General features: G+C 29.6%; 1 protein-coding gene across 1 annotated transcript in view; it reads left to right on the top strand.

Annotated features, from left to right (window-relative positions):
* Window positions 1-22941, top strand: part of LOC148302497 (D-beta-hydroxybutyrate dehydrogenase, mitochondrial-like) — a 106828-nt gene that overhangs the window by 68131 nt on the left and 15756 nt on the right. Inside the window, exon 4 of the mRNA XM_088271525.1 lies at window positions 5705-5858. Within this exon, the coding sequence (XP_088127651.1) occupies window positions 5705-5858 (154 nt within the window). The remainder of the gene's footprint in view (window positions 1-5704; window positions 5859-22941) is intronic.

Below are 22941 nucleotides of genomic sequence, written 5' to 3' on the forward strand. Positions count from 1 at the left end.
TCATAATATCTGAGAGAAAACATAAAAGTTAATATAAAGTCTCTGGTCTGATTGAACGTATAATGGAGAGGATTTGTAAGAAACCTTTTCACAAAACCTGTAAGAAGCTTAAAAGCCCGGAGGCAGTATAGATTGCAACTTATAAACTAAATAGTCTTCAGCCTTAGAAATGAAAATGAAGTTCTCATTTGAGATTTTTTAAATCTACCAATTACCTGCCAGTTGCAATGAAATTATTTGAAAGTACGCTGTCGAAATATAAATTGCTTGCTTTGAATAAATTTCATAGTTAGGATAGTTCATAGATTTACCAAGATGTATTAAAGATGCCTCAAGAGATTTTTTTTATATTAATATTTTTGGTTACTTGAGTTAATAAACAATACATTTATCTGAAGTTACTAATATTAAACTGAAATATCCAATAATGTTACACACATTATAACTACAATCTGTTTTTAATTTTCTGGCATTTACATTTTTACTCTACGATAATATAATATAGCAATTAAAAAATATATATTTGAATTCATTTAACGGTCTTTCATTCTACATTATTTCTGATATATCATGATATATCTTCAAATATAAAACAATTTAGAGAATATGATTTATATTAGAATACTTTTTTAAAAGTAAAATTGTACGAGGTAATGAAGTCTATAATTATAAAACATACAAAAAAGGATAATATATACGGTTATCTTATGTAATTCATATTTCTTGTTTTATAACTTGATTACCTAGTATAAAACCAGTTTATAATATCAACTTTATAGATAAATAATATCAACTTTTAAAAATGTCTACAAACATTTTTAAAAAATCAATCGTGTTCAATTTAATTTTCAAGGGAACATAACATCAAAGTCTTGACATTTACTAATATACAAGAACTTTCATCATCTGATTTACGTGCAACTATATGTTTAACTTTACTTTGTAATGTTCATTTTTCTGATGTTGATTGAACAACCATATTGTATCTAATTTATTCCTATTTTTTATATTCCATTGGTCAAGAACGTTTGACATTTCTCATACAAATTTCAGTGCTGCCATCTGTCTGTCGAAATGTCATGCAAATTAATCAAAATTGAAAGCTTTATTTAAGATTTTTTGAACTATGGTTTGTCACACACTAGTAAATATCTAAAAATTACGTTCTTTTAAATAAACATAAAACGATATCTTAATAATTATCCTGATTAAAAATCTTTCTGGGGTTCAAGCAAAATATATCTTATAAAAATGTTTTAAATAACTTACTTAAAAATATTTCATCGTTAGATATTCAAATGTAGAAGACTCGTGACCAAGAAGGTTAGGCGTTTCACAATATTTGAACGATGAAGACCCAATATTTCTGCAGCATATTTGACAGTGAAAATAAATATTTGCTCCCAAACTTCGCCAAGACTGAGATTTAAACGAGCTCTTTCATCTCATTGCTTTATCGTGTCAAATTTTCTCACTCCTAGAACCAGATATGTACGTCAATAAAAATGTGATGATTTGCATTTAACTGAAAATACGTCGGTTTGAGAAATGGATACGACCAAAGACATTTATTGTAAATAACTTACCAGCTATGCCTTCATTTTATTTATCCTAAGACAGCTAGGGACGTGGTTTATTTAAAAACACTATTTTTATTTATTTTAAGGGTCAGGTTTATATGTGAAACATTGCTCTCTAGTTATTTAAATCTAGTAATTTAATATTAATAAATATATTATATGTATTCGTCCGCCTCCGTAGTGTAATGGTCAGCACGCTCGGCTACCGTTCTGGAGGTCCCGGGTTCGATTCCCAAGGAAGGTAAAATAAATATAAGTTATTTTTTCACTGTAGTATTTATTAAATACTACCCTGGACTGGTACCTGAAGCGGAGGGCTGATCACCTTTCCTTCGTGTGTAAACGATCAAGATAACACTGCGTTTATATAAAGCAGTGCCCTATGCACCATTGGGGTGTGGATAAGGGTTTTATATATATATATATATATATATATATATATATATATATATATATATATATATATATATATATATATATATATATATATATATATATATATATATATATATATATATTATATGTATATATACATATTATGGTGTCCCATAATCCAACGTTTTTCTTTAAAGGGGTAGTAGGCTAGCTTATGACTCAACAAATGATATTTCCACTTTTATTAATTTCCCGAAAATCTACGCCTTCGATCAGTTTTTTGAATGCCATTTCTTCAAATTTACATATTTACAGAATTTAAAGTATGTTTCATAATAAAACACAAAAATAATTTAATAAAATGTAAACACTTTTCACTTTACAAAATCAGAGCTGTAGTTTACACCGGAATTCCAATTAATTAAATCAGTTAAGTGCCACTTCTTCAAAATTTCATATTACGGTTTATGACAAAAAAATATCAGTCAAATGTTTTAAAAATATTTTTAGTTTTAAATAAAATGTAACGCAATGTTTCATTTCTCCTGACCTACATATAGTAGACGTATTTCCAGCCAAAGTGATAAAAATAGAAAGATTCTGATGGAATTATTTAGATAGGACGATCTTTGAAGTCTTTGCAAGTTTACATTTGATCGGGAGAGCAGATTAGCGAAGCGTAAGGTACGCATTTTGGTTGGTTTTGTTGCCTTTATATTTTTATGTCTAAATTTTATTTTAAATATTTAGGTTTTATTTTATTCGACAAAATAAAACTGAAACATAAATTTGTCGCCTACTTCAAAATCCGCCAGATCCAAGTCGATTATACAAAAAAATTATAATTCTCCGGGCAACATTAATGTTTAAAAGACATGTCTATCTTTGGATAAAATATTATGAAAGAGAGAATTTCCCCATTTTTTTAGGAAAAAAATATGCATAAAAAAAACACTAGACACAAACCGATAATGACGTCATCTTAATTTTTTACCTATGCCCGCTTTCTGATTGGCTGATATGGGCCAGAAGGCAAGTTGCATGTATATAGCGGAATTTGAAATACAACGCTATTTTTAAATATTTGTTAGTAGGGTTTTTAAGCATATAAATATTTTAAACAATAAAACCCACAATTGGCAATCTGATTGAGTATTTATATTAAAATCTTATATATGTAATTGGATCTGGTGGATTTTGAAAGTACAAATATCTTTAAGTAGAAGAAGTGCCCAATGCCAGAAATTATTTATTTTATATTATAATTAATAATAATAAATATTTTATAGGGTTCTAAATCTAAGGAAAAAAAACATCTATCGTATTTATACAACGAAGATGAAAGTCTGAGCATCCCAAGGATTACAACTTGAATAATTATGATCTGGCTTACTTAAGTAATCACTTTTTATATTCGTAAAACGTTCACCATTCTTCTACCCATTATTGAACATCTATGATATATCACCCGTAGGGTAAATAACCCAGTGTCTAGTTTAATAAATAAAAAAGAAATTATGACAAAATAAATTATTAAAACTCATCACTTTTTCCGCTTTTTCCGCTTTTTCCCTTTTTTTACATAAACTTCTGGTGTTGTGCTGTGATACAATAGAAATGATAGCTTATTTATGGACTATAAGTATTGAATCCTTGATATTCGCCGTTCATACTTCTCTGTCTAGCGCATATGAGCGCTTGTGCACTAGACGGAATTTTACGGTCTAGCAGTCCGGTTTTTTTTAAAAATAAAAGTGTCTACGACAGTTAAACTTGATTGAATTTACGCGTACCGTGATCACGCACCGATCAAGTGTACTAATTCGAAGAATGACTACCAAAAGCACAAACCAATCCAAGCCAATCATTTGTTTTATCATGCTAACCGGACTGCCGGATAGTAAAATTTCGTGTAGTGCACAAGCACCCTATACCTTTTAAAAATTCAACGAAAAACATCAATTTTCATTATAATGCGGCAGTCACTTTGTTGTAATATCTATTCATAACTAATTTAAGTTTCACTTATTAAATACCAGTATTTCTTAAAATCTATTGAGAGTCATGATTTGATGCATTCCCCATCGTTTAGCACTTTATTTGAAAATGATGCGGAATGCATCGAAAAACGTGTCAAAATAGATTTTAAGAAATAGTGGTATTTACCAAGTAAAACTTGAGTTATAAATATGTTTAAAAAAACATCTAACCTAGTTCCACGGTGAAAATGTAAGCCATTAGCTTTAAAACAAGTGTCATTTGTAAAAATAAGTATTCACATTTTATTTTTAAAAGCTTCGCCTTACATGTATAACTGTCTTTTACGGGGTTACTGTGCTTAAAATATGTAAGTGATACACATTTAGATAGACAGTGTTGAAAAGGAATGAACTGAACTAAAAATATGTAAGAATACCATTCTCACATTTATCGCGGAAAAGTGCTCAAACTGACATACATTGAAATCACTCCCTGCTTCGAAATGCCAGATCATGGAATCTCCCTCCCGTAAGAAAATACGTGCATAATAAAAACTCACAGATGTGTTTTTATTTTTTAAATATAACATCAAAATAAATATTTGTATTAGTATTGGCTAAAGCAATAAATCTTTCAACGTATTCTGTATCAGAGGCGGTAAGAGAATGAAATTGTCGGCAATATATTTATTTCACTTAAAAAATAATTGTATTCAAATGAATTAGGTGTGCTTCAAATTTTCACTACAATCAAAATTCTTTCATGATAAACAAGTGAATTTGCATCGAATCAATTATTTTGGACTGTCTTAGAAACTCCTTCGAGAACAGTTGCTTTTTGAAGGTGCTTTTTATAGACGAAGGATTACGTCAAGCTCTACTCGACTTTCATGCGATGAATAGTATCAGATCCCCAACGCACGTGTGCACCTTTTTATTGCGCTGGGAAAAATTCCAAAGTACTTCTATTTTCTTTCTAACCCTTATCCTCACCCGTTGGTGCATAGGGCACTACATCGGATAGAAGCAGTGTTATCCTGAACGTCAAATACACGAATAAAATGTGAACAGCCCAACGCTTCAGGTACTACTCAGTTTATATTAAATTTATATTGAATTGTAAATGAGGGCACATATTTTTTACCACATGAGTTTTGTTTGTTTTATTTTAACGACTAATTTCGGAAGCTACAGATGTATGTTAAGCTTCCAAAACTAGTCATTAAAATAAAGCAAATATAACTTTAGTGGTAAAACAATTATTCTCATTTACAATTTAATCATATCTTACCACAAAGTGAATGCCGAAATAAAACAATTAAATTAATTTTACAGTGAAAATCACTTACGCTTATTTTGCCTCTCGCGGAAATCGAACTCGGGACTTCCACTAACGCGCTAACCACTACGCCATGGAGACAAGTAAAACTTATCTAGATAAATTAATCATACGAGTACAACAAAATACACGTCGAACTCGTTTCAAATATCGTCATATAATATCGTATTTTTGGTGATAAATACTAGTTTATATTAAAATGTTAAAAATAATGTTTTGAAATAACTGGTTATGAAAATTTTAATAATTCGATTTAGGAATTAAACCATAATTACCGGTATACCAAAAACTAGTTACATTTGCCCTATATATAATATCCTTAATGTTGTTTTCGTGATTTTATTTATTATGTACAAATTTTTTATATTCACGTTTTTTCGTATTAAATTCTGATGATACTACGATAATTGACATTTGTTTTTCTCTTTCAGATTCTTTCAGCGTCTCTTTTCGTCGCTGAAAATCTCCCAGATGGCGCTGACGGTCTCTGGGCGTTGATAAACGCCGCCGCCTGGTGTGCGCTGGGCGAACTAGAATGGGTGCCGTTCCCGGTTATCAAGAAAGCTGCCGACATCAACCTTTTAGGTAGGAAACTTTGCTATCTTCTCAACCCTTGATAATATGGTTCGAATCTTCGATGTTTCAGGAACCACGATTGTTTGGTTTAAAACTTCCATACTTTCATGAAAATTTCCGAAAATTTCCACGTGTTCTAAGGTAGAACGGGTAAATAAATATTTGTGGGATTTTAAACAGAACTATTTTTCCTTCAATCTTACTTCATACTTACTTTCATAGAGGGTTGAACTTATCCGTTAATTTACACATTTCAGTTATAAAGCCATAATAATAAATAATAACAAAACCCTTATCCGCAACCCAATGGTGCTTAGGGCACTGTGTCATATAAACGCAGTGTTATCTTGATCGTTGATACATGAAGGAAAGGTGATCAGCCCTCCACTTCAGGTACCAGTCCATGGTTATTTTGAATAAATATTACAGTGAAAAAAATCATTTATATTTATTTTACCCCCCTTGGGAATCGAACCCGGGACCTCCAGAACGGTAGCTGAGCGTGCTGACCATTATACTACGGAGGCGGACTATGAAGCTATAGATGCACAAATTATTTGATTGTGTGTTTTATCATTAAACATCATTTTTCGTTTTAGATTTTAAAATTAAATGACACAATGACTTCTTTCTATTTTAAATCCAAAGTTTTAAAATTTAATTAAATTACTATTTTTAATATCAAATTACTATATGTGCAAAAAAATTCCCTTTAAGCTGCGAATGACAGTTAATAAGCTCTGTAAATACTCAGCTCAGCTCGATTTTCCGATTTCCACAACTTTTTCATCATATACATACAAATATATGAACGAATACAAATTATTATTTTGATATATTATAGTAAAAATACGTTTTATGATTTTATGTTTTTCTAACATAAAACATATTTTTTTTTAAATGAAAACACTTGTTTTTTACCACTTGAGTTAAATTTATTTTAACGACTAGTTTCCCAACTTGATATAAATCAGCTATTTTCAGACCCGAAGATGGAAGCATCTGTAGCTTCCGAAACTAGTCGTTAAAATAAGGTGTTTTTATTTACAATTTCATCATGTCTTACCACAAAGTGAATGTGGAATCAATTAAAAATAAAATAAAACATTCTTTGGGCGATCTAGAATTTTCATGAATTAGACTGGACCACTTTAAAATGCTTAAGGAAACATTTGTTTTTATACCACTTGAGTTTATTTATGATTACTAGTTTCGGAAGCTAAACTTCCACCGTCAGGTCTGAATAATAACTATCACCAATTTTTGTCTCGATAATCGAGCTCCTTCTGATTTTGTTACAAAACCTTAAAGTATTCCAATTATCCCACTCTCCATTTTTACACCCTAATTACCTCACTCTCTTCAGTAAAAGTTGGCGCATCTCTTTGAATATTTAAATTTTAAAATATTCAAGATTATCGCTTTAAATTTTTAACAATACCGCCAGCGCCATGGTGAACGGGGGTGATATTAATTTTCATTAGTCGTACTGCGGTCTTGGTATAAAGTAACAAGTTCTGATACACCGCACAACTTGCGAATTCCATTAAAAGCTCGTTTGGTATCTCGCCCAAGGTCACATTAGCTTTACACATTGTATGCGACATAATTACTATGCTATTAAAGGAGAAAAGCACAATGAAGCTCGAGCTAGCATACCCTGCATAGTGTAGTTTGTTTTCTTTCGCTATTAAAACTAACTTTGTCCACACATTGAAAAATATCTACAGGGTGGCGCAAAATTAATCACCCTATCGAAAGATGATACAATATTTGCAAATGGCGTCATACGTCAGTCATATTTGATATTTATGAACAAGACAGCTGCAATAATGCAAAAATGGCAATAAATCAATATTCTAATTCAGATTTTAAATCACTTTTTCAATAAATAAATAAAAATATTTTATGTAGTAAAAATGTTTATTTGGAACTACGAAATGTCGAAGGCCCTATAAATACAAAAACTTTTTTTAACTATGTCAATCTCTTCTAAGTGGAGATAAGCCCAAATTTGTGAGAAGGAAGATGTTATACTTTTTACAAATGGCGTCAAACGTCAGTCATATTTCATATTTATGAACCAGACAGCTGCAATATACAAACGAATTTGAAAGTGGCGTTAAATTTGTACTCTAATTCAGTTTTTAAATAACTTTTTCAATAAAAATAAAAAAAATTGTTTAATGAAAATCTTTATTTGAACTATACACTTTATTCTGTTAAATGGAAAAGATGATATCCGTCATGTGGCTGCCGCCAGTGTTGATACACACTTGTGCCCATTTATCAATCTGTCTTATACTGCAGCTGTCTGGTTCACAAATGTCAAACATGACTGACGTACGACGCCATTTGCAAAATTATAACGTCCTCCGATAGGGTGTTAATTTATACATATGAGTATAGTAAAAAACTACGTTTGAGTATTCATAAGTCCAGTGAATAATAATTTACTACTCAGTCATTCATCACATCCATATTTTTTATATATTTATTGTTCTATGGAAAAAGGGTACAAACGACTCGTTCCAAAAACAGTGGCCAGATGCAACGTGACAGTTTTTTTACCATAAGTGTGTAAAATTCACATTTGGTCTTTTGCTTTAACTACAATAAAAACAAACAAAAAAATACCAGCTTAACTAAATGGCTTAAAAATGTTAAATTATATATTTTTCAGCAGAAAAAAACAATCAAAACGTAAAAATACACACTGTCTACCATCGTTGGTGAGAAAGTCAATTGAAAATGTACTTTTTAAAATAAATTTTAAAACAAAACAAAATACTCCGAGCTAGAAAAATATATATAAATGTAAAAAAAAAAAAAATTGTGTGTGTTGATAAATTTACAAATACATAGCTAAATAAATAATTTAATTTTAAACAAAATTTATTTTTTAAATAATATATTTATTGTAGATGAGGAAAACATGTAAAATTAATATGTTTATTAGTATATCTACTTTTTATTGCCTTAAAAATATATTTTTTAAATCCAAATGGACCCGTGAAAAAGGTTCATTATTTTTATTTTAAAAAACAAAATAAAACGTTAAAAATATAATGCGCCTAGCTAAAATATTTACCTGGCAGATTTTTTTTTACCGTTAGTTACCACCCTATACGTAAACTTTTCAGTACCAGAAACTAAAAAATTTTTCAGTACCAGAAACTAAAATTCTTTTCAGTACCAGAAAGTAAAATTTGTAGCCTCTTCTCTGTAGAGTATCGTTTCTCAACTTTTTGAATGCAAAACCTTAAAAAGCAAAAGTAAAACTTGCATATCCCAGTTACATATTTTACCATTTTTGAAAGTTTTTTCTCACTAACGTGACAATTTCCATTTGCCATTTTTTGACCGACTGCGACCCCTCGTACACCTTCTCACGATCAATAGACTGGCGTAGAATAATAAAGACTGGACTCTGACCCCTTAGGTCAGCGGTTTTCAAACTATTTTTGGGGATAAAACCATTTTGAAACACAAATATTTTACGATGTTTCAAAATACGCAAAACCTTATTTTGTGATCATAATTGAACATAAATATTTATCACTTAAACCTGCCTATGACGGTCGTCAGCCCAAATGTAAATGCCCAGACTTCCATATTCTTCTTCATCTTTGATGAGATGTCAATGAATTGGTATCTTTTTTTAGTTTTAAAGTAATGTTTTCAATACATTTAGCATGTAACGCATTTTGGATTAGGAGATAAAACGTATGTTAAATCTTATTTTTTTTAAAATGAAAAAGTCACATTAAATTCATGTTCCATCGTAAATTGTACCATTATATTTCCCCAGTAGTAGCATTCGCAGACACAGTACGGTATATGAATTTGTAACCATTAGTGAACAAGGAATCATTAATTTGCTGGTCCAGCTGTTATGAGGGTCATACAGTCAAACGTTAAAGGCCGCGACCTCTATAGCCCAAAACTATACAAGCACAATATTATAGCCCACTCGGCTGAAAACGGAAGTTTCAAATATTCTTGCCCACTTACAATACAAAATCTGTCCATAGAGCTTTTTTAATGAAACTGATTAATTATCTCGTTATTTGATTAGGCAGTCACTTCGTGGTAAAATGTATCCATTTTTAATTTAATTAACTTTTAAATACCACTATTACAAAATAATGGTATTTACTTAGTAAATACCACTTTTTCGTAATAGTTGTATTTACTTAGTGAAACTCAAATTAAAAATGATTAATTATTCACTTTTTAAAGTCATAAGCAATAACTTGTGGGATTTTTTATTATTAAAGCTTTAGATAAAGTGAGCAAGCCTCTATATTTTATATGAAATTTACGTTTTATAATATTAAACAAAACAAAAAAACCAACAAAAATTAAATGAAACAAGAGATCTGAATTATAAATATATACACACACGAACTTATACATATATATGTATGTGTGTCTACCGGTTTTTCACTTTAAATTGGACGTTATATTGTATTTAAAAACCTTTATTGTATTTAATGTCCTACATAAACTGACACAGTGAGAATACCTGCCCACATCTTTTATTCTTGAGAAGTGCGTTTGTTGTTAAGTTGGCCCACCTTGTGTGTCTTGTGTATGGAGTTCTTTTTACATACGTTTTTTTATTGTTTTTTACCTATTTTAACCTAATGTACACAAAAAAAGAAACAAAAAACTATTAGTGACGTTTAGTATTGTTTGCATACTGGCGTAGTGATTAACCTGACGAAGAGACAAGTACATCTCGAAATCGGTAGACTAAAATCTGAGTAAATGGTTATATACTAATATTTCTAACATTTTAGTTCAAATAAAAACGAGAGTAAAAATGACTAATCACAAAGTTAATCCTATTAATATTAAAAATATATAACGATCAAAATATTAAGAATAATTTACCCGTAGATTTCCAATTTAACCCAGAATTTGTGAACAAAGATTTATACAAATTTGAAATATTTTGAGAAAATAACTGCTTTTAATTAATGTAATTTCACTTACATTAATGGCAGAGAGCGACTGGACTTAGATTTGATAGTGTTATCAATTAATTTTATCTCTTCATATAATGTGACATTTTGGAATAATAGACCCTCTTCCTTTAAGGTTTCCCCCATAGTAAAGATGTCAACTGTAGCTTTATCCTGCCTTATCCTAAATGATTGGTTTGACGAAGACTCGACGCAAATTGTATTGTTTCCTTTATCTCTGCTCTTTGCATATATTATCATTTCAACTTTTATCTCTCGTTTCCTAATGAATTATAATTTATATGGCGAATTTATGTAAAGGCAAATTACGTAGGAGGGTTATTTTTCATCTAATACATTAATTATCTCACACATACGAGGGTAGGATGTAAAATTTTCTACCTGAGATAGAAATAATGGTATTATCAATCATGTAGCATTTGGAAGAGTTTTTTGTTTGTTTTAATATCGTTATAAAAATTATTACACACTTATATTATATATTTATTAACTAGATATTCTAGCGTTTAAAAAATCATATTTTTGTTACGCTGTGCCTCTCTCAAAAAAATATTTAGCTCTTGTGCTTGGAAAGGGACTTGCAATGAATGTTTATTTATTGCACTCTATTAAAGATAAAAAAAATTTTTTTTGTATTTGTAGTGATTTTAAAACATTTGATTCCCAAATATTTATAATTTTATTGATATGGCTTGGTATTGCACATTATTTTTCTAAATTTATTTTGGAATCTTAAGAATGTACTTATTTTTAATTCACATTTTATCAATTTTTTGTACTTGAAGAATTGACATTTTTTTCAATTTTACATTGGAGACTTGAAATTTTGAAAAACATGTTTTTGTAGCTTTTTTTTATTCTGAGTGTAAAATAGTATAAACTCGTATTTGAAAAATATGGGACAGGTAGATGATTTTGTATATTTGGAAAGATATTTTCTAGGGATGAAAAGATTGATACAGATATAAAAAGATGAGTGAATGCTAGGAAAAGAGTGAAGGGTGTACTGAACTCAGTTGTAGCAAATAAAAGTCTAACAGCGAAAGCTAAGTATGAGTCCTGGTACCAGCTCTAGTGATGTAAAGCATGAAATAAGCAAAATAAGGATTTAAGCGGACTCAAAATGTGATCTTTCAGACCAATTTGTGGCAAAACAATGTATGTATCTTAGGATGGTTAAATAAGGAAAGGATGCAAGGCTGAAATAAAAATTATTGATAAAATTGAGAAAGGTGTATTGAGATAGTTCGGACATGTAAATTGAATGAGTGATAACAGAACGGTAAAATGAATATAGTATGAGGAAAATAAAGTTTGGAATATGAGCAAGGAAAACTTGCTAAAGTATGTAAAATACTTGAAAGTGGTCGGGTCAAGAGTCGGGATAACTGGCGGGTATGTTTAAAGAACATTAATGTAGAAGACTCGAAAGTGTTTGTAATGACAAAGTGGTGTGGCGTTCTTTTCTCTCTGCCCATCCCTGAAAGCGATGTGATGGTGTGATTTGAGTTTAGTAAGTTTGAGTCATTGAGTGATATCAATCAATATATTCATAAAATGATACTATTGTCACCAGGGGTCGGCATTGATTAGGGCTTTTCAAGATACTAAAAATAACTCCATGTTTCGTAAAAAAATAGTTTTATTAATATCCAAAACCTTTCTTTTATGAAATAGCTAAGAAAGTTGTCACACTTTACATAGGTAAGAATTCATACCTGTACATTTATCAAAAATAAATTAAATATCAAAGAATATAATTTTAAAATGACATCAAGTCATAAAAACACCTAAATATATTAATCAATTTTCAAAGACTTAAATTTTACCCGACTATTAGTATCTTTTTCATGTAAAAAACTTTTTATCCACCCCTGTAAGTAACCTTATTTGTGAAGCCTTATTCTGAGGGTCATCTTTGGCGGTCCACGTTGTAAATATTTGATATTTTAATGCCGTAATTTTCATTCCGAAATTTCCTTTTAAGTGAAGGGAAGGTATACAAAGTTTTTTTTGCTATATTTTGAATGAAAAACACATTATCCTATGTATACAGCCAGATGAATCTTAAGAATATTTTAATATTATTTAATATTAAATTATTTTAATTTATATTTATTAAAATTTAAACATAAACCTGTATACATTTACAATATGTTAATTGTCCAATTTCCTTTTCACAAATTTGGGCTTGTCTCCACTTAGAAGCGATTTACATAGTTTTTGTATCTATAGGGCCTTCGACATTTCATAGGCTGGTTTAAGCGATCTCTGTATACATGTGTTACTTCCAACATTCTACTTATGATTGACAACCACACTATCAAATTTCAAAAGATATATTTATATTTAAATTTACACATTTTTGCACATGTTACTTCTTTGGCACCTTCTGTGGTTTTTTTTTTGTTTTACTTATTTAAAAAAAAACTTACTAAACTCAACCATAGATGGTGCCAAAGAAGCAGCATGTTAAAGAAGAAAACATGAATATACATTCTGATATATAAGAAACATGGTTGTCAATCATGGATAAAATTGTGTATAAAACACGTGTTTCAAGTGATCACTTAAACCAGCCTATCGTAAGCCCTGTCATAGGCTGGTTCTTAAACCCACTTATGACCCAGACTTACATACTTTTTTGATCGTTGTTTAGATGTGAAAATGTATATTTAGAGACTCATTGATAATTTTTTCAATAAAAAAAAATATTTACCCTTTTTCTTCCTCTTTTGGTGTATCTTTAGGACACATTGATAATTTTTTCAATAAAAAAATTGATTTGTACCCTATTTTTTTCTTCTTTTGGTGTACCTTTAAACAATGAAGCTTGGCAACCTTGCTGAAATATTAGAACAATATCTCGCTCACTCCTTTCAAGAACGTCATATATCAAAAAACTTAATTTTTCAGGAGAACGTTTTTAAAGTTTCAAAATATAATACAATGTATTAAAAATAAATATCAACCCACTTATTGAACTTTTTACTGTGCAACAAATCTTTTTAGGTAAAACCTGAAGGTTTTTTCTCCATATGAAAAATATTCACTATGTTTAAAAAAATAGTTAAACAATACCTTTTCTTCAAAATGCAAAAACAACACTTTCTGCCCTGTGGCGGGTTGATATTAAGTTTTAAATATGCCTCTTTTGCTGGGATATAGTACATTTTCTGAGCATTCCGAAAACATGCACAACTGAAAATTGACGATTTTTGATTTATGACGTTCTTGATAGTAGTGAGCGATCTGGCTAGGGTACGAAGATGTTACTTTAACGTCTCTTTTAGAATCTCGGTCTATCTCTTTTTTCACAGAATCCAGGACTTATTTTGGCTTGTGCCTTTTCTTCTTCTTCTTCTTCTTTATTTAGGACTATGTCCTATTACTCTCCGGTCCATTCCTGAGAGGCTGAAGACCAGCAGTCTTTCCATCGTTTGGGTGGACTTCCTGGAGGTCTGTTACCTCTTATGTTGCTGTCTGTTGCTATTCTCACCACTCGATCCGAACTCGCTCTTCCCACAAGATTTCTCCAGAAACGTCTTCTTTCTCTTCCCCATCGCACAACATCTTCGACATCCCAGATTTGTCTTATTTCATAGTTTCTTATTCTGTCGCGAAGAGTTAGAATCTTCATTTCAGTGGTTCTTAAAAGGCTTTACATTTCTCATAGTGCCTTTTCTGACTTCGTGGAAGTAAATACCACCGACATTATTTCCTTGAGAAGTTAGTACCGATCATGTCATTAAAATTGATTTGAACGGTTGCGACAAACCCAAGGATTGAAATATTGAGCCTTGCTAAATATATAAATCTAGCACGCATGTTAATTAAATGCTCCGAGGCATGAAGCCACGTGATCCTAAGCCAATATTTAAATGGGACGGTATAACATTTTCCAAGTCCTAAATTAAATAGGTACATTCCCCTAATTTATAAACTCTGTGATAAAATCATAGCACTAGGGAATATGTGTATTAATTTATTCTATGTTTATTGTTGGACTAACCTCCTTTCAGACCCAAATATTGCGTAGGACACCGTATCGGATAATTTGGTGTTTAACTAATCGATAATTATAGATGCCTCAACTTGAGATGAAATATCTATCATTTAAATGGAAGCAGATGGAACTGTGACCTTCTTTATATAAACGATATATATTTTATTTCAAGTTAAAACACCTAAGTATATATTTTTTTTTATTTTATATAGTTGCAAGAGTTTTTTATAATGTAATTAATTTTCTAGACATTTATATGTACTTTACAATTTTAAAATTAATTACGCTGATCTCTCCTTCTTAGGCTCTTGTGCTTAAAGAGGGACATGCACTTATTTTTTATTGTTTATGTTTGTGGGTGATATGATTTATTTTTATTGTTATTATTTTGTGTAATTAAAATGTAACTTTGTTTTGAAATCACAATAAATATTTTATTATAACTTAATTATAATGTCTACCGGTTTCGAAGCTAACCGCTTTTTTATCAAGACTGATAAATACTAGTTAAGACTGATTAATAATAGTGATTTTAATAATAGTGATACAAAGTACATTTTAATTATAAAATGGAAAATCACAAAGTTAGTGCTTCAAATATAAATTATATTATTTTGTGTGTTTTTTTTTCTTCGACTCACATTCATATAAGTAATTTAATTTAATTTTAAGCATTTTAATGTCTTCAATGATTTCATATCCATAGGAAAGTTAATGAAGTATTTGTTTTCTAAATATTTAAAGATCTATTGGAATTAATCGGTTTTGCAGTTTTGTATTGTAAAGTCATTTTGTTATCTCCAATATGAACTTTTATTTGGATTGAAGTATTTTTTCCCCTGCCGCCAAAATTTATTGAAGAAGGAGTTAGCGGATATTAAAAATGCAGACATTAAATACAAATATAAAAAAAAACTTTTAAATTCAGATAAAAGTACGTTTTAAATGTTAAGGAAGAAAAAAATAATTCCCCCATGAAATAAAAAAAGAAGCAAAAACTTTAATCAGAAGTCGTTTCAAAAGGTTCAAGTTTAATTTAAAAGAGCTTATCGTAAAACATTTACAGCATGTAGAATATAATATTACCCTCGATATTTATTTTGAATTAGGTTTTATAAAACCCTCAGATTTATTCACACGAGAGTTCTTAAGAAAACCTTGAGAAAGAAAATCATATAAACTTTTCAATTTTATTTTTCCAATATACAAATTCGGGAAACCTCTCATTTTGTATATTTCGTATTTTTTCAAAGAAAGAATTTTCTCTTTTAATTTACATTTCAAGTGTTTTGAGAAAGAGTAATGGAAATAAATACATTTTGAGGTATTTTTCTGAAGGTCGTCTTCAATGTTTTCTTTTCATTATTGGGAAGACTTTGTTTTTATTTAAATGCCTACTTTATTTGCACCAACGGTGATGAGTTCTTTGATGAATACATCTCTACTTTCCTCGTAAATTATCAAAAGGTATTCTCATAATAGGTAATAAACACCCCTATATTTCAAGTACAGGATGGAACAACGAAATAAATGGCGCAGGTCGAAATTTGTAAACAATATTAAACTAAATTAATGTATTTTCAAAAGGTAGTTTGCTAATAATGTTTTTCCGTGAAAATGTTAAATAGGTTTTCGTTATAATACTTGACTTGATTTAGTCAATTATGACTATAATAGTTTCAACCCCGTAATAACTGAACAAATAAAACCTTGTAAAAATTCGAATTGGTTTTTACATATAATTGATACCAACATTATCAGTTTGATGATGACGGTAATGAACAAGCCCGGTCACTGACCAAATAAAAGATAAGTGGAAAATTTATTTATTTCATTATTATTTCTAACTTTGATGTAAAGTGTGCAAGCCTCTAAGGTTTATACATCATATACACTATATAAAATACAATAAAAAATAATAATAATAAAATACTTTTAATGTAACTGCAAACATATAATAAGAGAAGGTATGTTGCAAATATTTTATTGTATTATTTATTTAAACTATAATAAAATATATGAATGATGTTTGAGAATTTTTAAAAATACACTCAATTATTCAATGGTTAAGACCTTTCAGTCCACCTCCATAGTGGATACAATGTTTGTCTACCGCACTGGAGATCCCAAGTTCGGTTTCCAGGGGGGAACCGAACAAAATAGATCAAAAGTGTAAGAAACTAACTAAATTTAAACAGTTCTAGCATGTACATGATGTTTTTTTTATTAAAGTATAAACATGACCTCCGAAATTTGATCGAAGAAACTGTTTCTTTTTTCATTTATCTATTTCCTATTTTTATTTTTTTATCTATAGGAATATGCACAAAACTGGCAAGTCTTAAGTTAGGCGTCATATTGTAAATGAAGAGTTAATTTGTTTATTGAAAAACTATTGTTTCAAAATTTTGCAGTTATTTTTTTTTTGTATTTATATTTTTAAGGATTTCTACGTTATCATTGTTTTATGTGTGATTGCTTTGCATTAAGCAACACGTAAAATTTAATTATGAACAGATAAATTTTCCCAAAAATAAACTGCCAAATCAAATAATGAAATTCTCTAGTCATATCATTTTTGAGATATCATTGAGTAAAATCTTGATATAAATATCTCCTTTCATGAGTTTAATCCAAAATGTGAAACAAAAATTTAGTTACAATCGAAATATTGTAAGTCATAATTTTCATTTAGTTTGTAGTAATCTGAATTTTGACTATGGAATATTGTATTTCTGAAAGTTAAAAAAATCCACGAGGAGAGCTTTTCCAAAGTACGACATTTTCCTTTACCTGTGCTTTCGTATTACATATTTATAAATGTATTTTTCCATCTCGAATTCAAATCCCAGATTACAGTGTCTCAGCACTCATGTTTCTCTTATGTAATCTCTTCTTATTTTTAAATCTGAGTAAATCTTTCGTGATATTATCCACTCCCGCACATTTCAAGGCCTTCTTTCACTTCATATTATCTTGGTTTAAATTGAATTGAAACGCTCTTAGCACAGTGGGTAAAACACTTGACGTATAATCATTTCTTTCAAACAACATGACATTCGAGCATTTGTATTTTACCGAAATATCCGTGAATATCAAAGGATTTTTTATTTATTTTTCGGCATTCACTTTGTAGTAAGACATTATTAAATATTAATAAAACACTTGTTTTTTACCTCTTATTTATTTATATGTTTACATTTAAACCTGTAGATAGAACCATCTGTATCTTCTGAAACTAATAATTAATATAATAATCAAGTGGTAAAAAACAAGTATATTTATTTACAATTTAAAGGATTTTTTGTTATACCTTAATATCTTTTCAAAGGATTTTTATCCCGTCTATATTTTTGTTATTTCGTTATTTCATACCATTGTCTATATATAATAAATATAAAAATAAAATTTGTTATTCGAAATCATAAATCTTGTACCTACATAATTCTGACACAGCTTTGTATTCGAACGTTTTTTTTACCTGTGATAGATTATAAAACACCTGTCACAGATATGTAAAAATATGTTTTTCTAACTATTTTTATCTCAATGGCAGTACCATCTATTGAAAGTAACAGCAACATACCCAATACTTAACATTGGCTTTTTGACATCTGTTGTTCAGTATTTTCAATGTTTTCGATTGCATTGTTGAAGCATTGTGAAATTAAATATATGTTAAATGTGTGCTAAATATTTTCTTTCTTTTTCATTTGACTAGACTGAGCCTTAGTAACTGGTGGATAAAGCTAGTTTTTCTTTATATAACCATATTTCTGAATCAATTTTCATTAGTTTTTCATTATTTTACACATTGCTCAAAATTATTTAAATTTTTTTTTTAAATGTATTTTTTACCTTTATGTAATAAGTAAGAGCTCATCAATTACTACTTCTTCTCTCTACATCCCTACTAACACATTCCTCGCTAATACCCTCATTTCTCACACGATCAAAAATAATGACTTTCTTTACCCGGAATCTGTATAATGGCCATACAATAAATTATTGGCCGTTCGATTATCGTCCGTTCTTACGCACGGTAGAGTGAGTTGGATTCGAACGTATAACGAATCATTGCACCCTCCAGATATTTCTATGAAGATGTGTGATCTTGCTAAATAACTTCTTTCGCATATTTTTGTTAAATAACTTTTGCTTATTATATCGGTCAGCAGAAAACACTACTAACTGATGTTTCTTACCTTTTTGACATCTTAACATAGATGAAGAATAATTTGGAATTTTTATGAATGTTTTTCGCAGATTTTTGTGGCACATTTTATAAACTTTATAAAATAAATACACTTTGTTTTGAACCACTTTTTTTTTACTTTTTTTCTCCAACTGGTTTCGAAAACAACCTTGTCATCATCAGGGTTAAATTTATATTATAACATATTTATCCATGATGATGACAAATCGGTTGGAGAAAAAAAGGATCAATAAAGTTAGTTGAGAAAAAGTCTGGGCAATTTACAGGGCTTACGACCGTCATATGCTTTATTGAGTGATCACTTTACACATGCGTAAAACTCACCAATTCTACCCATGATTAATAACCACACTACTTAAATTTTTGATACTTCTAGATACATTGATAAAACTAGTAACACTCGTAAAACTTCACAATGTGAAAAAAATTGGAGATATTTGTGCACAAATTTGGAGAAAAAAATCCAGATTTGTGCACAAGTATTTCGACACTCAAAATGTTGTAAACTAACTGATGTGTTGAAATAAAACAATTCGACTATTCTAGGTGATGACGTCATTCATCCAGGATTCCTAGAATGATTAGCCCTTTACGCTAACTGGATTTGTGGGAGAAAGTGGCGATCCCCAAGAGACTGTTTTAATGGGAAGATAACGGCGTTATAACCATTTACTTGTGACTATCGTGATATTATACGTTACTCACGCAAACGACGCTCCGAGATTATCAAGTTTGCTAGAATTTTTTCAACCGGTCTGTTGTATTATATTTGGTATCTTTTTCGTAATCCTTATTATCACACATTTTTAGCGATCACTTTTTTTTAATAAAACCACAAACAAGATTTACATCAAACAAGACTTTCGCGTTCTGTGAAACATACATTTTTTTATATTTAAAATTTCAAATAGAAAAATTGAGCCTGGTGGGCCAATTTTTATTATTTGAAATTAATAATAAAATAACCACCCGGTGGGTGGCTATTTTGGGTTTAAACATAGCTAATTAAATATTTTAAAAAGAAAACAGCTACAGTTATCCATAAAACAAAATCTATCTTGACCAGTAAAATGTGACATTTCTAAGATAAACATGTTTTTCTTACTTACAAAAACTGAATCCTACAATTTATTACTCTTGAGAAACTGTCGCTGTTTCCGTTTTGTGATATTCGTTTTTTCCCCTTGGAAACGTTTTTACTTTGCTTTTTTTGTAGAGTTAATTTACAGTCATAGATTCGTATTCTAAAATATACTCAGGCATTTCTAGGTTTCTGATAACAAACTAACTGTTTTGTTTTACAACAGTTTTACGACTTGAGATAATGATTATTATGTTTTGGAAAGTTTTTTTTTATTCAATATACTCGTAATTAATTACTAAAAGTGTATATTTTAGAAGCATAAATAATAAATCCGAATATTCTGGGGTTCATTTCTCTTTTTGGTTAACTTATGAGATTTTTTTTTTTTATGTATTCAAAATTTCTTTTAAACCTATTTTTAAAATATTTTCAAACCTTTCCTTACGTTATTTATCTCAAGGTTACTATCATAAACAAAATGTAGTATCCAATGCACCATTATTTTTTTCTTATAAACCCATATATTTGTTAGTTAAAATATAGTCTCATTTTGACCCACTTAACCCAAAAAAGTTTGAGGTACATAAAATGAAATGTAAATGTTGTTTGTTCAAAGTCTTCAATCTCCTTAAATTATTCACTGATTGCTTTCGTATTTAATCGCAATATTGCAGTCGGTACGCGCCCGTATAAAGGCTTTATTTATAAATAAATAAATGACTGATAATCAGTATTTTTTACCCCTAATGGCAGCACCATCTATTGAACGTAAGAACAACACGCGGAGTAATTAACATTCATGGCGGATAGCTGGCTTATTGACACTGCTGTTACAACGCATTTTTGCATTTGCATTTGTTATCGCATTTTTGTTACACAGACATTATATTTATATCGCTTCACAAGCATTGTGAAATTATACATATTAGAAATGTGTGTACTATTTTCATTCGTTTCAATTTAATCGGGCTGAGTCACAGTAAAATGTGGCCCGGTATAGCTAGTATTAAAATTATAAGTACCTTACATTATTAAAGTTTGTTTTCTTTTAAAAAAATATATCAAAAAAACAAAATGTGTAACAAATATAAAAGTTTTTTTAATCATGTTTTATTCCAAATAAAAACTCTTGTATTCTCAAAAAAAAAAAAATTTCTCGTAAAAATACCAGGAATACAGAATGTTCTCTTTGATTTCAGAATTGTCGAGTTTATTAAAAAGTAATCTTAGGTTTGTTCTTTACGAAATATTTGACGCTTAGAGCCGCCCACTAGACAAATTAATATACGATAATAAGAGGGATAATATAAATTCTTTGAAAGGTGATATGGAGATTTTTTCAAACGATTCATTCATAAAATAAGGCTTTCCGTCCTTTAAACAAAGGTAAAAATAAGAAGATTAATATTATCGTTTTCTTCCAGTTTTGTTAGCAAATTAAGGCGAAAATAAATATATCATTAAATTTAAATCACAAAAAGATTTTTTTTAATCTTAAATACTTTTCGTAAATACATCGTTATAATACTAGATAACTATCTAACTTACCTTTAATTTGTTTCCCATAGGGGTAAGCAGAGATAATAGAAAGCCGAACCACTCTCTCTTTACAAACAATATTCGCCTCCTTGACATTCATGCATCCCCTCATACATACTCGACAATTATTCTCCTGACTTAACCACGTCCAAGTATATAAAAATACTTGATCATGCCAAGTTTTTCTTGGTCTTTCTCTGCTTCTAATTCTAACCAAATTCACCTCATTCTTTTTTTTACCGTTCTTTCACATCCCATTCGATTCCCACGCCAAAACCGTCTCAACACACCTCTTTTTAACTATATCGATAATGCTTATCTCGGACTTGCATTATTTCTTTATAGTACCACTCGAACATCTATCATATTACATTTTGTAGCATATTTTTCTGCTATCAAGCCATGGCTTGTTTTTTCCACACAACTATACCAAATTAAAGCGCGCATGTAGCACAGTCTTCAGTGCATACTGATTAAGCAAACAACCCCTTTTCTCACCGAACTGAATTTCACATTTTAAAAACAATATTTATTATTAATTATAATTATTATTTTCAACATTTTGAGTGTGTCCAAATACTAAATAAATAAATTAAATAAATTTGTAAATAAATTATCTGGTCAAATTATAAGCTTAATAATACAAATGAAAATGGTATTTTCTGGCGTTCCTCATGTGTGTGATTATAATCCAGGATTCGGATCTCACATACTAATATAAGAGTTTCTGCTTAATAAAAAGCTTCTTTACATCTCACCAATAGATCTCTCTAGTGAAGTTCTAGTGATTCATGAACAAGGTTTCTAAATTGGTTCATATATATAGAACTTCCAAGAATTTGAGTAGTGTGGTTGTCAATAATGGGTAGAATTGGTGAATGTTACACGTGTGTAAAGTGATCACTTAAACCAGCCTATGACGGTCGTAAGCCCCGTAAATGCCCAGACTTCCATATTCTTCTTCATCTTTGATGAGATGTCAAAAAATAATATAATTATTATTGATTATATTTTTAAAAAAACCTTATACTTTTTGAACAGAGGGTCTTTTATCGGTATCGATTAAAGTAGCAGTTGGTACACTCATAACGCTTTTGAAATACATGACGTATTAGTGGTTGATTGAAATCCGGTGTTCAAAACTAACATTTTCATAATAAAGCAAGCATAGTGGAGTACCAATACGTTTTAAGGAAATTTTATTAAAATGTTTTTCTATTCTTTCAATTTTTTATTTAAGAGAAAGGTTATTTCTA

The sequence above is a fragment of the Brachycentrus maculatus genome, unplaced genomic scaffold, assembly GCF_059751285.1.
Source record: "Brachycentrus maculatus isolate JH-2025_06_01 unplaced genomic scaffold, ASM5975128v1 h1tg000443l, whole genome shotgun sequence".
NCBI classification, from domain to species: Eukaryota; Metazoa; Arthropoda; class Insecta; order Trichoptera; family Brachycentridae; genus Brachycentrus; species Brachycentrus maculatus.